The sequence below is a fragment of the Vidua macroura genome, chromosome 5 (assembly GCF_024509145.1).
Source record: "Vidua macroura isolate BioBank_ID:100142 chromosome 5, ASM2450914v1, whole genome shotgun sequence".
In the NCBI taxonomy this organism is placed as follows: Eukaryota; Metazoa; Chordata; class Aves; order Passeriformes; family Viduidae; genus Vidua; species Vidua macroura.
The window spans coordinates 7,334,987-7,349,268 of record NC_071575.1 but is presented as its reverse complement, the minus strand read 5'-3'; the positions used below and the strand labels follow the sequence as shown (position 1 = coordinate 7,349,268).

Below are 14,282 nucleotides of genomic sequence, written 5' to 3'. Positions count from 1 at the left end.
TTGACATTCCCTGGCAAAAGGACCAGAAATAATGGCTATTCTACAGCTCTACAGTTTTCCCTCTTTGCCCAGACCTGTGTGGAATCATGAATCTTTGATGCATGAGCCTCTTCAGCACAAAGCTTCTGGGACACCCATCCTGAATGGGCAAACCTACCTCTTCCTCACTGTGGGGGCTGCCTGGCAGGAACAAATCAGAAGCTAAAAGAACTCATTTTCTGTCAATTTTCTTTAAAAATGTTGATCTGGGTAATTAAGGAACAGACTTCAAACAAAGGCATTTAAAAAGCATACTCAATTTTAGCTCCACAATCATAACTACAGATAAAGGGTTCTGCAAAACTCATTTTGATTGCCCTATTGCTGTGTAGCTGGAGAATAACACCCTACAAATCCCTCTTCTCTGTTCCTTTATCTTTCTGACACATTTCTGCTTGGTCTCAAACTTCACATGCTTGGATATGACACAAAGGTACTTTTTGGTTTTTGTGGAAAATTTGAAATAATTGGTTTGGCTTGCTTTCAGACAGTTGATCTTTCAAAAAAAAAAAATGCATAAAAAGAAGCATACAGACACTCTTCAAAGCTGAACTCCAAATGGTTAAAGGTGCTGTTCATCATGCCTGGCTTAGAGATAACCAGATGAAAAATTAAAAATTATTCTGAGCAACTGAGCCCTGGATTTGGTGTATTCCCAAATAAACATTAAAAACAACAACAATTGCTTTAGTTACTGGATTCTCGTGGGAGGTGTGTGTATGCATTAAACAGCACAGAACTCGATTCTGTGCTGCTGTAGCTGAAGGATTAGGTCACACGTGCACAGCTTTCACATCTAAACACACCCAAATTTTATCTCAGCTGCTGCTGTGCCATGACAACGAGATCATCTTCACTCTCATCTGCCCATAGAAGTGTGAGGGACATTTATAGCTTGTATTATTTCATTGGAACAGAAATTAGTATTGTCTTGGACCTAGTGTTCACCATCCTCTGAGAGTCCCTCACATTAGGAAATTAATTGGGATATGTTGGAAAAGCATCCTGGGAATTCTTTGTTTTAAATCCTGCCCCAGCCTCCTACTCTCTGAATGCTACATCACCTCTGTTGCAGGCAAGTTCCCTTGGCTGCCAAAAAGGCAGAGGGGGAGAAAGGGAATTTAGTGTCTTGAAATGGCTGAGTTTGCATGATGTAGGAGGTAAATGTCTTTGAAAGGATTCATCTAATTCTGTCTCGTGAAGCATTTTAAATTTACCCCCACCCTTTCATTGGAACTGTGCAGTCTGAGTGTCCTGGTTATCAGCAATGCAAAAGCACTGATGAAGTTACCATCAGACTTGGGAGTTACATCTTCCTTCCACCTCAAACAAAAGCAGTTGTTGTCCTGTTGATTTCTGAAAGTTTATGATCCAGGATCTGAGAGGGCTTGATGCAATCCAGACCTGTTTAAAGAGTGTCTTCCAATCCCAAATTCCTCCATACTGGTGATGAAATGGAATGGGTCCTTTAAACACTGGTAGGTGCAGAAATTTCTCAGTCACTGTGGGAACACAGTGATCCCATGGCTCAGTGTAAATTTGGGAATGAAGCAATAAACCCACACAGCAAAGCCTTTATTGTGTTTGCCAACTTTTGCTCCTCAGCCTTGCCCTGCTACTGCAGCCAGGGTCCGGGAAAGTGGTTCTGCTTCCTTGGAGGTCCAAAGGAAAACCCCTTCTCCCAAATATTCCTGTATCCAGGCCACACACCTACAGTTCAAAGGGTTTATCACAAGCTGTGGGGAAAGATTTTGTGGGAGAGCCCTGCTTACACTATTGGCAAAACATCATTGGAATTAGTCTGGATTTCCACTCATGGCACATATTTGAAGAACTAAATAGTGCCGTATGTTTCTGTGGAAGATAAATATCATCTGCAAAAGAAAGATATTCAATAAGTATAAATCTGGCTATTTTATACTAATTTGACTGTATTTTGCTGCCTTGATTATGAAGAAATACCTCATTCTACTGTGGTTTTCCATGGCAATTTCTCAGTATGTAAAATAGCATGAAGTTGCTGATGCATATGAATTTAAAGTATCATTGGAGGCAGAGGGACATTGGGAAAACTTTATTCTTCATTTAGAAATTATTCATTTTACTCTAATTTATTTGTCACTGTCATTAAACTTGTATCCCCATTTCAGTGGGACAGTGTTTGATATTGCTTTTTCTGCTGTCAGTACATTCTTCCACCCTCTTTGTTTGGAAATATCCCATAATCACAGAATGGCCTGGGCTGGAAGGGACTTTGAAGCTTATCCAGTTCCAACCCCCTGCCATGGACAGGGACACCTTCCACTAGCCCAGGTTGCTCAGAGCCCCATCCAACCTGGCACTGAACACTTCCAGGGATGGGGCAGCTGCAGCTTTTCTGGGTAACCCATGAACATCTGGTAATTTTTTTGCACTAAAATTTTATTATACTGGAAGTTCCCAATTTTTATATTGAGATAAAAGTGTGCCTGTAGTAAAAATGTGGAATGAAACCATTACATTTTGTATTTTGTTAAAAGAGAGGTACTCACTATGTTGTTCTTGAGAGTACTAATTACTAATATTATTTAGGTTCCAGGATCTTCAGGAAGATCCCCTTTGAATATGCATCTAGAGAGAAATAATATTATAAAGTACTGGGTTCAACTCCAGTAGCTTGTCAATAAACAACATCTGAACTTTCCCAGGGTGATGTAAACTCCCCCTGTGATGCACCAAAGTAACACAGGATTAATTTTGTGTTGCTGTGCAAAAACTTGGGCCAAATTTTTTAGGGGAAAAAAAAAAAACTTGGTTCAATCTGAACTTTTGTTCCTCAGGAAGCTTAAGAAGCTCTTTAGGAAGCTGAAGGATGAAAGAACTGAGGTAAAGGAAATGGACACCAACCAATCCAAGGACCCTCAGCAGTGGGATCTCGACTACATCTTGGAGCCTTTCACTGGGCTGACTCCGGAATACATGGAAATGAGTAAGTTTTCAGAATTTCCTTTCCCTTTCTGCAATAACCATGACTTTACATAGGACTGCTTGTCAGAAGTGGTCATGAGAGAGAGGGAAAAATACCCCAGCACTTGTAGTTTGCAGAAATTGAGCCAGCAGGGCTATGAGACTACCACAGTGCCAATAGAGGAATAATGAATCCCAGTATCTGTTAATACTTCTGCTGCCATATTCCAGTGTTCCCAGCTGAGGGAAGTGAATCGAAACCATTTGGCCACAGAAACAACAGCTATGGTGAGGAGGGAATCTGGAGATCAGCTGGTCCAACCTCCTGCTCAAGGCAGGGTCAGCTCTGTTGCTCAGAGACTTGTCCAGCTGGGTTTTGACTATCTCCAGGGATGGAGACTCAACAACTTTTCCTGTATTTGATCACCCTTACACCATGGACTTTTTAATGTTTAAGTTGCACTCCCTACATTTCCATTGGTGCCCTGTGCCTCTTGTCCTTTCACTGGGTGCCCTTGAAAAGGTTTTTGCTCTGTGTCCTCCAACTGGCCACATGGGTAAGATCCCCGAGCCTTTTTTTCCTGTGGTACAGCAATCCCAGTGCTCTCAGCTTCTCCTTGTTCATCAGGTCCTCTCATCCCTTAATCATCTTAATGGCTCTCCAGTGGATTCACTGCAGTGTATCCATGTTTTTCTTCTACTGGGGAGCATGGCCCTATACCTGCCCCATGAGTAGACCCTGCAGAGGCAGGGAAGGAGAAAGCAGGAGTGCTGTGAGTAGGAGAGTAGAAAGGAGAGAAATAATCCAAGCAAACCCAAGCTTTAGGTCACACAAGAATTCAGGGAGAAGCACAATGGGCATCTGGAAAACCAGACATCTGTTAAATATTGAATGTGGCAACTCCTGTTTTAACACAAGTCACTATTGTGAAAATATATAAAGGGGAACATATTTTATGGCAAAAATATTAAATACCACATATGGTTTATCTCTCTGTACAGAATCAATCTTGGTTTGTAGATATAATTTATAATTGAATTAAATATGAATACATTAAAATTTATAGAATGGTGGATTTATGTAAATCTATAAATGTCTAAGTGTATATGAGGTATTTTGTGTGATGACAGATTTGGGGATGTCCTATTAATGTGTTTAGGATCCCAGCCTTGCCCTCTGTAGTGCCATCAAGAATCCCTCACCTCTCATTATCTCCCTCTCAATTGTTCCAACTCACCTTAGGATCTTGTCTGTGTTGTCACTTCTTACCTTATCCCCTCCTGCACATAATCATACTTTGTTGAAAAGTTATCCTTTAGGACAGATTTTTTTCCATGAGTTACTTCAGCCCAAGATGATTTTTGTTCTTGTAAACTTTAAACAAGCCTCTTGGCAATTTTTGAAGTTGAACAATGGTATAAAACTCCACAGACATTATTCCTGTAAATTATTTTTTTTTTTTTTTTTTTTTTTTAGGCTCAGGAATAACTCAGAAATATTTATTTTTAACAACCCAAATTTCTTGGTTAGCTAGATCTAAGGACAAGGAGGACTAAAGTCTAAGGACTTTAGCTACCAGTAACAAATATATGCTGGTGTGGTGTTTGTCAGCATTGCTAGGTTTTGCTGTCAGTGGCCTTGATTCTGCTGTGTGAAAAGTGATGCTCCAATGCTGTGAGTTTCCAAATATAATACATAATTTCCAAAATGCCAGATTTGTTTTAAGGGTTCATTTAAGGCCACCTACTCAGAAAGGAAGCAGGTCAGTAGTCTGTCCTTCAGTGAAAAAAGTGGAATTTTCCTTATCTGTGTTTTGACTTCAAAGTACATCTTGGAGCTCCCATGTTTAGCCATTTGTTATGCTGTCCCTTAGGGAACTATTTGGGTTTTTTTAATTTTAGGAGCAAGTTCTAGAAATTGTCAAGATGAGTCAAATCATGGCCACTGAAATAAGTAGGTTAATGTGGTTTTTTTTTTTTTTTTTTTTTTTTAAAGAAAGAAATGCAGAAGTACCACCACAGTATGTTGTGGTCTGGGGGTTCCTGTTCCAGGGAAGTGGCCCCAGCCCCAAGCCTGCCAGAACTTGGACAATGCTCTCAGGAATATGGTGGGATTCTTGGGCTGTCCTGTGCAGAGCCAGGAGCTGGACTTTGATGGTTCCCTTCCAACTTGGGATATTTGATGGTTCCCTTTGATGGTTCCCTTCCAACTCAGGATATTCTGTGATTCTATTCCATGGCTCTGACTTGTAGTATCAAGGTTTAGGCTACTGATGTTATAAATCACTAAGACTGTCATTTAGAGGAGTCCCTTGTGCCGGGTTCATAAACCGTGGTGAGCTCCTCAGCCTGCAGCCACTCAGGGATGATTCAGGGAAAATGAACAGATGTATTATTGATCTAAACATTTGTTTACAACAGGAGGATGAGCTTCCCAAGTGGAGAAGCCTCACAGTCTGCCAAGCTGTGCCCTGCCTGTGGGATTTGCAGACAAGTGTGCAGCAGATGAAAGCCAAGCTGCACCTCCCCAGCCCCGGTTGCTGCCCTGGGTCCATGTCCCTGCTCTCAGCTGTCAGATCCACTGCTCAGACCACCCACGCTGGCAGGAAGCACTTGGTGCAGCTCAGCACTGAACCTGTCAGCTGGGAATGTTGTCAAGGGCATCACGCTGCAAGAGGCAGCTCAGCAGATTATTTATCTATTTCTCTAATTTTGAGCTGGGGACAGTGGGAAGAGAAGCAATGCAGAAGGCCAGAGGAAGATTTTTTTTTTTCTCCTGAATTGCTTAAAAAGGCAGGGTTACTGGAATGCAAGAAGAGGTATGATATTAAGGAAAAGAGAGAAATCTGGCTGCTGTTTCAGAACTTCTTTCTTAGTTTTCACACTGATTTACTCAGGCAACCTCCCTCAGGCATCAGTGGCAATCTGGAATGAAGCAGCTGAAGGAGGAATTGCAGATGGGGCTTGCTGCAGCCTTTGGGGTTTCCCCATGCAGATGGTGATGGGGTTTCATGCAGGAGCAGGAAGATTATGTATGCAAGTGTGAGTAGTCACTACATTCAGGTTTGTCCTGCCAGGATGCTCCCACTTTTAAGGACGGGTGACATCCTTAGCTAAGACTCTTGCCTCCAAGTCTATCATTCACTAGGCTGTACCCTAATCACAGGCAGTTCTTGCCTTTTTTATCCATGTATCCAATCTCTTTTACTGATTTCTGTCAAAACCTGGAATCTGGCCCACTGCCCACATGGCAAATCACACATTCTCTTTGCACTTTGTTATGAAGAAAATTATTCCCATTAAGGCAGCATTTCTGTGAGGGACAGTGCTTGGAGCAGTCTCAGGATGTGTTTTGCAGCATGATGTGCCACAGGTAAAGGAGTTTTTGATGATAACTACCCCACTTAAATTTTGGGATGCCCATTTCCAATCGGCTTTCATTTTTGTTCTTATTTCTTTTTCTAACAATCCTGCAGCCTTAGAGAGACTTCTACTTTCTCACTCTTCTACCCCTCCCCTCATTTAAATCATGGCAGGTTCATAGAAATAGCAAGATTTACTGGTTATTTTTTAACCTCCTCTATTTTCCCATTTGGGAAAGGTGACTGTTCACTGAAATTGGTTTCTGCAAAATATCAGTCATTCAAGTCCATGCCAACAAATTATATTAGCTCTAAGAAAGATTTTTTTTTACAATGAGAATGGTAAAACACTGGCCTAGGTTGCCCAGAGAGGTGGTGCATGCTCCATCTCTGGAAACATTCCAGGTCAGGTTGGATGAAGCTCTGAGCAACAGGATCTAGTTGAAAATCCCTGCTCATTGCACGGGTTTGGACTAGATGACATTTAAATGTCCCTTCCAGCCCAAATAATTCTATGGATAACAAGATTAATTGTTTAGGGTGAAAGTCTTTGATTTCACCAGCAGACTCTGCTGAGCTATTTTGTTCTGCAGGCTTGACTGTCAATAGCACATCTGCACAAAGATTTGACATGCACCAGTGACATTTCTGATGACTGTTTTGATATTATTAACTGACAGATTCCTGCATTTCTTAGTGGAGACACTCATAAAATGCTTGAGCGATCAGAAAATTTTGCTCAGTAATCCTGAAGCATAAATTGTCACTGTCAACATGTGTCAAATTTGTCCTTAGCATTTCCTGCTTCCAAAACTGTGGAAAGACTTTTGACCCAGGCCAATATACCATACCATGTGCATTCCCAAAGTAGGTAGCATGTACAGTAATTTTCTCTTCCACATGGCAGCAAGTTTGCAACGTGTGCAACTGGCCTGCAATGATAGAAGTTGGCAAGAAATCGATGTTTAGAGTAGCAATAAATATTGCTAATGAAAGAAATTTTATTAAATTGGTTCCAAGAGCAAAATTATGCACATGAATGTCTGAAATTTATACCACTCATGTTTCCTTGAGAAGAAACTGAAATCAGCAATGATTTTCAGATTCCTGTTACATTTGGTCTTCCCTTCTCTAGCCTAACCCCTCTAGGAGTCCAAGCTTCATGTGGCAATTGATTAAAAACATTTTTCCTCAAGAAGTAATAATAAAAGGTTTCATCATCCAACTTTGTTCAAAAACAATGGCACAAGGAGAAAATTACCAGATCCATGTCTGTAGCTACTGACTACTATAAGGATCAATCTGAGAGGTTTGGAAGGATTTCCCCTAAAGCAGGAAAAGCCATCAAAAAGGCAATGTGTGAGGCAGAAAAAGAAAAAAAAAATCACTGAAGAGAAACCTGCATTTTTCTATAATCTCTATAATGAGGATGGTTTTGAAAATACCATTGGTGGTTGTGTGTAGGCTTGTTGCATACATTTATTACAGAAGAGTTATAAACTACACCTTTTCCTTAGTTTTTCAGCCTGGCTGTATATTGAAAATTTTCTTCCTAGGATTTGGAAAGCTGCTTAGCACAGAAGTGATTTTTCCACTGTTTACTTCCAGTAACACATGATCGTATGACAGATATTTTTGATAAAGAAGAGAGGGAAAAAAAAAAAAGCAACAGAATTGTAAATAAATAAATACCTTGTTTTAGGTGAGGCTTTGAGGTAAAAGATACTTGGGTTACTCACACTATTGAGTGTGCAAATCTTGTAGAACAAGTGATCCACACCACAGAAGGTTTTGTGCTGGGGACTGATTCTGCATCTCTTACACAAGAACAGCAGCCACCACCCTCCAGATCCATAATTTAAAAGCTTTGATTTGAGCTCTTAGTCATAACTTAGAGGCCAGACTTGGAGGAACAGGGTGCTGGGGTTCTGCTCAGACCCTGCACAGCTTCTGTGAAGAGTGGACTTCTGAGAAGGGCTGTGACCTGAAACATTTCTTTGGATGCTGTTTGTCCTTCAGAGTTTTTGTCTCAGGCCCGAGGCTGGATGAGGTGCTGCAGATGTGGCATCAGGTGTTATGAAACTCAAGGGCTGGCTCTGAGCCCTTGGCCTCTTGCCTGCTCAACTCAGACAGTAAAGGCACCACCAGTGTGTGCTTTGAGCTTTTTCCCTCATCAGAAGGATGAAGGCTCTGTGTCAGTGACAGCACATCCAGGGTCCTGCTTGGATACCCCAGGAGAAGCTGTTTCCCATGTTCCTGACTTTCCACTATACCCAGCCTTCAACTGTTTAATTTCCCAGCTCGTGCCATGAGCCTGTGCAATGTTCATCTCTCACGTCTCCAGGCTGGCCTACCAGGGGTAGGAAAACAATGAAACAGGATGGATGGCCAGAAGTCCAGCTCCTGGCACAGGTCTCTTTAGCCTTTTCCCTGTACATGGACATGTAAAGAGCTTTGTATGGAGAGCTTGTGGCATAAATGTGAACATAAAAAGGGTATTTAAGGGTTACTATCGAGTTTTTCAGGCAAAAAAAGGACATCTTGGTGTCAACTGTCCTTGATGGAAGAGTGTGTCCTAAAAGTATTGTATTTCCAGTGTGACCAGACAGACATCCACAGAACTCCAGGATGCTGAGATGAGATTCCTTCTGGGATCTGGACAGAGATTCTTCTCTTTGTAATCTGTTCAGGTTTGATTCTAGAAACACTGATCACACTCAACAAATACCTGTGAATTGCTTAGGCTGTTCAAAGACTCCCCCATTTAATGATTGTTTGCTAGTTTGTTGCACAAGGCCATCTAAATTCTGGGCTTGGCTTTGGGATTGCTTTTCTTGCCTGCTTTTTGCATCATTTACACTTGCATAAGAAGGAGTTGAGAAGGTTGAAGAGATTTCAAGATGGCCACACAAACACTTCTGAGGCAGAGTTTTCTATGAAGAGATATTTACACAATTATCCAGAAGTCCTTTGCATACCTTGAACATTTTTTCATGAACTTGAAAAAAAATTAAACTGCATTTTCCCAGACAATGAATGAAGGGGCTACAAACAACATCAAAGCAAATGCGTGTGTGGTTTATTCTTAAAGCATTGCAAATCCTTCTTTTTTTTTTTTCCTTTTAATTTTATCTTTTTACAGTATCCTCCCAGCTGTGTTCCTGCTAAATTCACTTAGAACCAAATAAGGCATATTTTGGGTATATGTATTTTTCTAAGCATTTCACAGTTTTTGGGGACATTACTTTAACATCTGGTTTTATTTCCTTGTTAATTCCTTTTCCTGACTCTGAATATAAAATAGTCAGGAAAGTATGATTTCAAGGGTAGGATGTTTGTAAGCTTTGAAAAAGCTCCATCTTAGTGTATACACTTAATCTCAGAACAAAACAATGAGAATGAAACTTTAAAGGCCATATAATTGATATACAGAGATTTTACTTTTGTGTGCAAACATATTGTTCCTGACATTAGAAAGGGGAAATATCTGAGGACTTGTATTCAAAAAAAAGGTGTATGTGAGAGAAGGTCCTAGGGGAATCTGTTTCAAGAGTTAATTGTAGGTTGTGACAACAATGCTGAAGGAAACTATTTTAAAGTATAATATTGTGCTATGTGCACAGAATATTGGGCTATTTTCTCAGAAAAGTGCAACTCCTCCCTCAATGGAGAGAGAACTTATACAGGGATTTGCCAAAAAAGAAGCCACAGTAAATAGGGCATTGAAATGCACCAATACTTTTTCTATGCTAATATTTTTTTAACTCTGAGATGTAGATCACAGTCAGATTTATTAGTTTAATATATTTTTGATATATATTTATATAAAATTCACCTTTGTTTAGGTTTAAAGAGGAGTATTTCTGAACTTGGAGGATATCAGTGACAAAAAGAGGGATGAAAGTGCTGCACAACACCACTGGCTCCTGCATCCACAGAGACACTTCTGTTCTTGCTTTTCACAGGCTGCCACCAAGTTTTTCAAAGGAAGCTGGGAAGAAATAGTGGCACCTTGTAGATTTCCTCCTTTTACTTGATTGTGTATCATTTTCCTTACAGGAAAAAGGACAGGAAAGAAACAGCATGGACTAATCTGTTAATTTGTATAAATGCAGAAAATAGACTCTGAACCCTTTGTCCTTTATTAAATTTATTGTTTCCTTTGGTTTATGCTTGTGCTAGCAGCTTGAAGCTTTATTGGAAACGTTCATAAAGCATAGTGACAAACTTTTGTCTCTTCATAGCCCTGCTCTGGGATATTTATTCCTGGGACCAAGCTGGGAAGTAGAATTTTATGGGGTTGTTAATGCACAAAGCTCCTCAACAATTTGCTGCTCCCTTCAGAAGCTATCAAAAAACATTATTTTTTTTTCCCCCAGTTATCCAGTTTGGGTTTGTCACACTCTTTGTTGCCTCCTTCCCTCTGGCCCCTGTCTTTGCGCTTCTGAACAACGTCATCGAGGTTCGTCTTGATGCAAAAAAATTTGTTACTGAGCTGAGGAGGCCAGACACAGTGAGAGAAAAAGATATAGGTGAGTAATGAAAGAGCACTGCAGTGAAGATAAGACCAAAAATACAATTAAACAAAGAATAAAATTTATAATGAACCCATTAATAAGTTTTTTTCTTTCACTTACAGGTATTTGGTATAACATCTTGAGTGGTATTGGAAAGCTTTCAGTGATTATTAATGTAAGTGTTTGATTACACTAGTTTCTAACCATGATCTTGGGACCTTCTGCTGTTTCTTCAATGTAATTTAAAATTCTTTATAATTTATTGTTTATAATTGTTCATATTTCATAGTCCCTTCAACATAATTTAAAAGTGGCATCTAATTTTCTCAATTGCTCCAATACAACAGAATACAGATCTATAATGTTTATTGTGCTGGATGTACTCTCTAAGTAAAATTTTCCTCTATATGCTTTAAGATAAAAAAAATCTCATGCCCTAGGACTTTAATCCTAATAGTGGGTTTTTAGCCTACAGATCAGAATCTCATTGAATCATTTACGTTGGAAAATATCTTTAAGGTCATGCAATAATACCAGAGATATTAAAAGTATCAAAGCCATTTAGAAAGGGAGGTGATTTTCACTACTGAAGGGAGAACTTGTGGAGAGGTGTTATGTAATTTCTTTAATAAAATAGCTCCCAGCACAACAGCACAGCCTAATGTCTCCACACTCTAATGCCTCCAGAGGGGCAGTGTTGTTTCACTTGTGGCTCAGTGTTGGTTCACTCATGGCTCTCCAGTTTCCAGGAATTAAGGTCGGAATTCTGTGGAACTCTGCACATCCCCATAATCTCACTGTCAGGCACAGACTTCAGCTGTCCAGCACTGAACTGTGCTAGAGGAGAAAAACTCTGCAGCCTCTTGTTTTTCTCTGAATACACTTTGCAGATTTATGATCCTTGATTGTTTGCTACTCTGGAAATGTTTATTTCCTGGGGATTCCAGTAAAGTATGATTAGATACCCTTTCTTGAAAGAAATGTAAATATGTGCATACCTGTTTCAGAAAAAAGTACTGAATGCCCAATTCTGCTTCTCCAACTGGATAATATTGACACAAGAAATTATTATGTAGCAAAATATAGTTTTCAATCATCATAGTAGAATGGTTAGGGTTGGATGGGACATTAAAGATCCACTCATTCCAAGGCCCCTGCCATGGGCAGGGACACCTTCCACTATCCCAGGTTGCTCCCAGCCCCATCCAGCCTGGCCTGGAACACTTCCAGGGATGGGGCAGCCACAGCTTCTCTGGGCAACCTGTGCCAGGAACTCAGCACCCTCACAGGGAAGAATTCCTTCCCGATATCCAATCTAACCCTGCTCTCTGTCACTGTGAAGCCATTCCCCCTTGTCCTGTCACTCCAGGCCCCTGTCAAAAGTCCCCTCTCCAGGTCTCTTAGAGTCTCTTCATGCATTGGAAGGGGCTCTTAAATCTCCTCCCAAATCCTTCTCTTTTCCAGGATGAACAATCCCAATTCTCTTGGCCTGTCTCCATAGCACAGGGGCTTTAGCCCTCTGACCATCTTCATGGCCTCCTCTGGACCTGCTCCAAGAGGAGAATTCAGAGCAGAAACCAAGGAGATTGTTATTGATATGATCTAGAGATTTCTGTGACTGATTGCCCCCACAATCACACCAGTTTTATGGGATACCAGTCTCACGAGGTTTAATACCAGCATGAGATCCCCCTGTGTGAATCCTGATGCTGAGGGGAAAATGGACATTTACACTCAACAGGTTTGGTGTAACTACACCAAAATACAGCCCAAATTATACCAACTGGCTATTAGGTCTTGTTGTAGGTTTTTTTTTTTTTTTTTTAACTAGTGATAAACCTCCTAATGGCTCCAGAGATCAAAACAATTGGAGCAATGTACAGTCATTAATTTGTTTTGCTACTTCCCTAGCTGAGTCTTCCCTTGGAGGGACAGAGCAGGTTACTGTGCAAATATTCTGTACCAATTCTGACCATATAACTCTCCCTTCACCACCACTCTAAATTTACCCGAAAATTGAATTTTCCCCCTGAATTACTTAACCTGGCAACACAGATTCACAATGCTGTTGTTTGCTTGTTTGGGTTTTTTTTTGTTGTTTGCTTGTTTTTCCATCTCTCAGGCTTTTGTCATTGCTGTCACCTCCGATTTCATCCCACGCCTTATGTATCAATATGCATACAGCCAGAATGGAACCATGCATGGCTTCATCAATCACACCCTCTCATACTTCAATGTCAGCCAGCTCAAGGCTGGGACACAGCCAGAAAACTCCCTGTTTGCACAGGAGGTTTCATTCTGCAGGTAAAGTACTTGTAAGGGCAGTTTGCACAGTTGAGGGAATTTCCTTGGCTCTTATGTCATTTTTCAAAGTGGGAATTGATAAAATTCACTTATTTGGCCACATATTCAGCAATATTCATGTGCCTTTGAAAATGTGGTTTTGCAAGGGGTTTTTTCAGGGCATTAAAAGGCAAAATAAAAAATTTAGACTGACTTAATCCACAGAAAAAAAGCAAACACTTTCTTTGCTGAAAGATACAGCTTTAATTAAAAATAATGATTTTTTAAACTGGACACCCAGTAATTAGAACCAGGCTTTCTCTGTCTTTACTAAATTCAGTCCTTACTTGCTGAGATATTATACCCATCTTTAGAACCTGCACCAGTCGCCATGTACTTGTCTTCTATTTCAGATACATCTTTTCTGATTGGGGAAACAAGGCTCAGCTTCATTTAAAATATGTTCCAAATACCAGATACCTATAGAGTAGTTCCAGTTTCCATGAGAAATCATTAATGTGGCTCTAGTTTTCAAAGTAACTTGGTATTTTTATAATAATATGCAGAAATTCAAAGAGCTGCTTTAAGGCATTACAACCCCCAGCTGTTCAAAACTGAGTTGCTTTGGGTCAGTGTTATACTCAACAGCCTGTCTCCCCTTCCTTCTTGACTCCCTTGAAATCCCCCTGTGCTTGGTCTCTGCAATGGCACAAAATAATTATAAAAGATCCTCTTCCGTTTATTTAAGGATAGCCTGAATATAGAGTGGTTTTCCCTTGCTTTGATTTACAATATATTTCATACTGATTTCAAGTGGGGTATATATCTTGCCCAACTATAACCCACAAAATGACACCCCCCAGTTTCTTCACTGGAAGCAGGGTAAAGAGGGAGAGAAATCTGTCCCTGTCACTCTGGCAGTGCTGTTGGGATTGCCTTTGGGGGGAACCTACCTTCTCACCTTGACTACAGCACAGGATAGATTGATGCACTCCTAACTTTTGAGCAACTTATAATAAGCATGTGAGCTCTGCAATTCCCCATTTCTGCTGCTGGGACTTGTTTGTTAGCAAAGTATTCCCTGTTAGAGTATGCAGCATCTCTGGACTTTCAGATTTGTAAGTCTGTGAAATGC

The 14,282-nt window shown here is 40.4% G+C and overlaps 1 protein-coding gene across 1 annotated transcript in view; it reads left to right on the top strand.

Moving 5' to 3' along the window:
- Window positions 1-14,282, top strand: part of ANO2 (anoctamin 2) — a 138,094-nt gene that overhangs the window by 116,953 nt on the left and 6,859 nt on the right. The window contains exons 19-22 of the mRNA XM_053977572.1: window positions 2,859-3,007; window positions 10,727-10,879; window positions 10,987-11,039; window positions 12,987-13,168. Of these exons, the coding sequence (XP_053833547.1) occupies window positions 2,859-3,007; window positions 10,727-10,879; window positions 10,987-11,039; window positions 12,987-13,168 (537 nt within the window). The remainder of the gene's footprint in view (window positions 1-2,858; window positions 3,008-10,726; window positions 10,880-10,986; window positions 11,040-12,986; window positions 13,169-14,282) is intronic.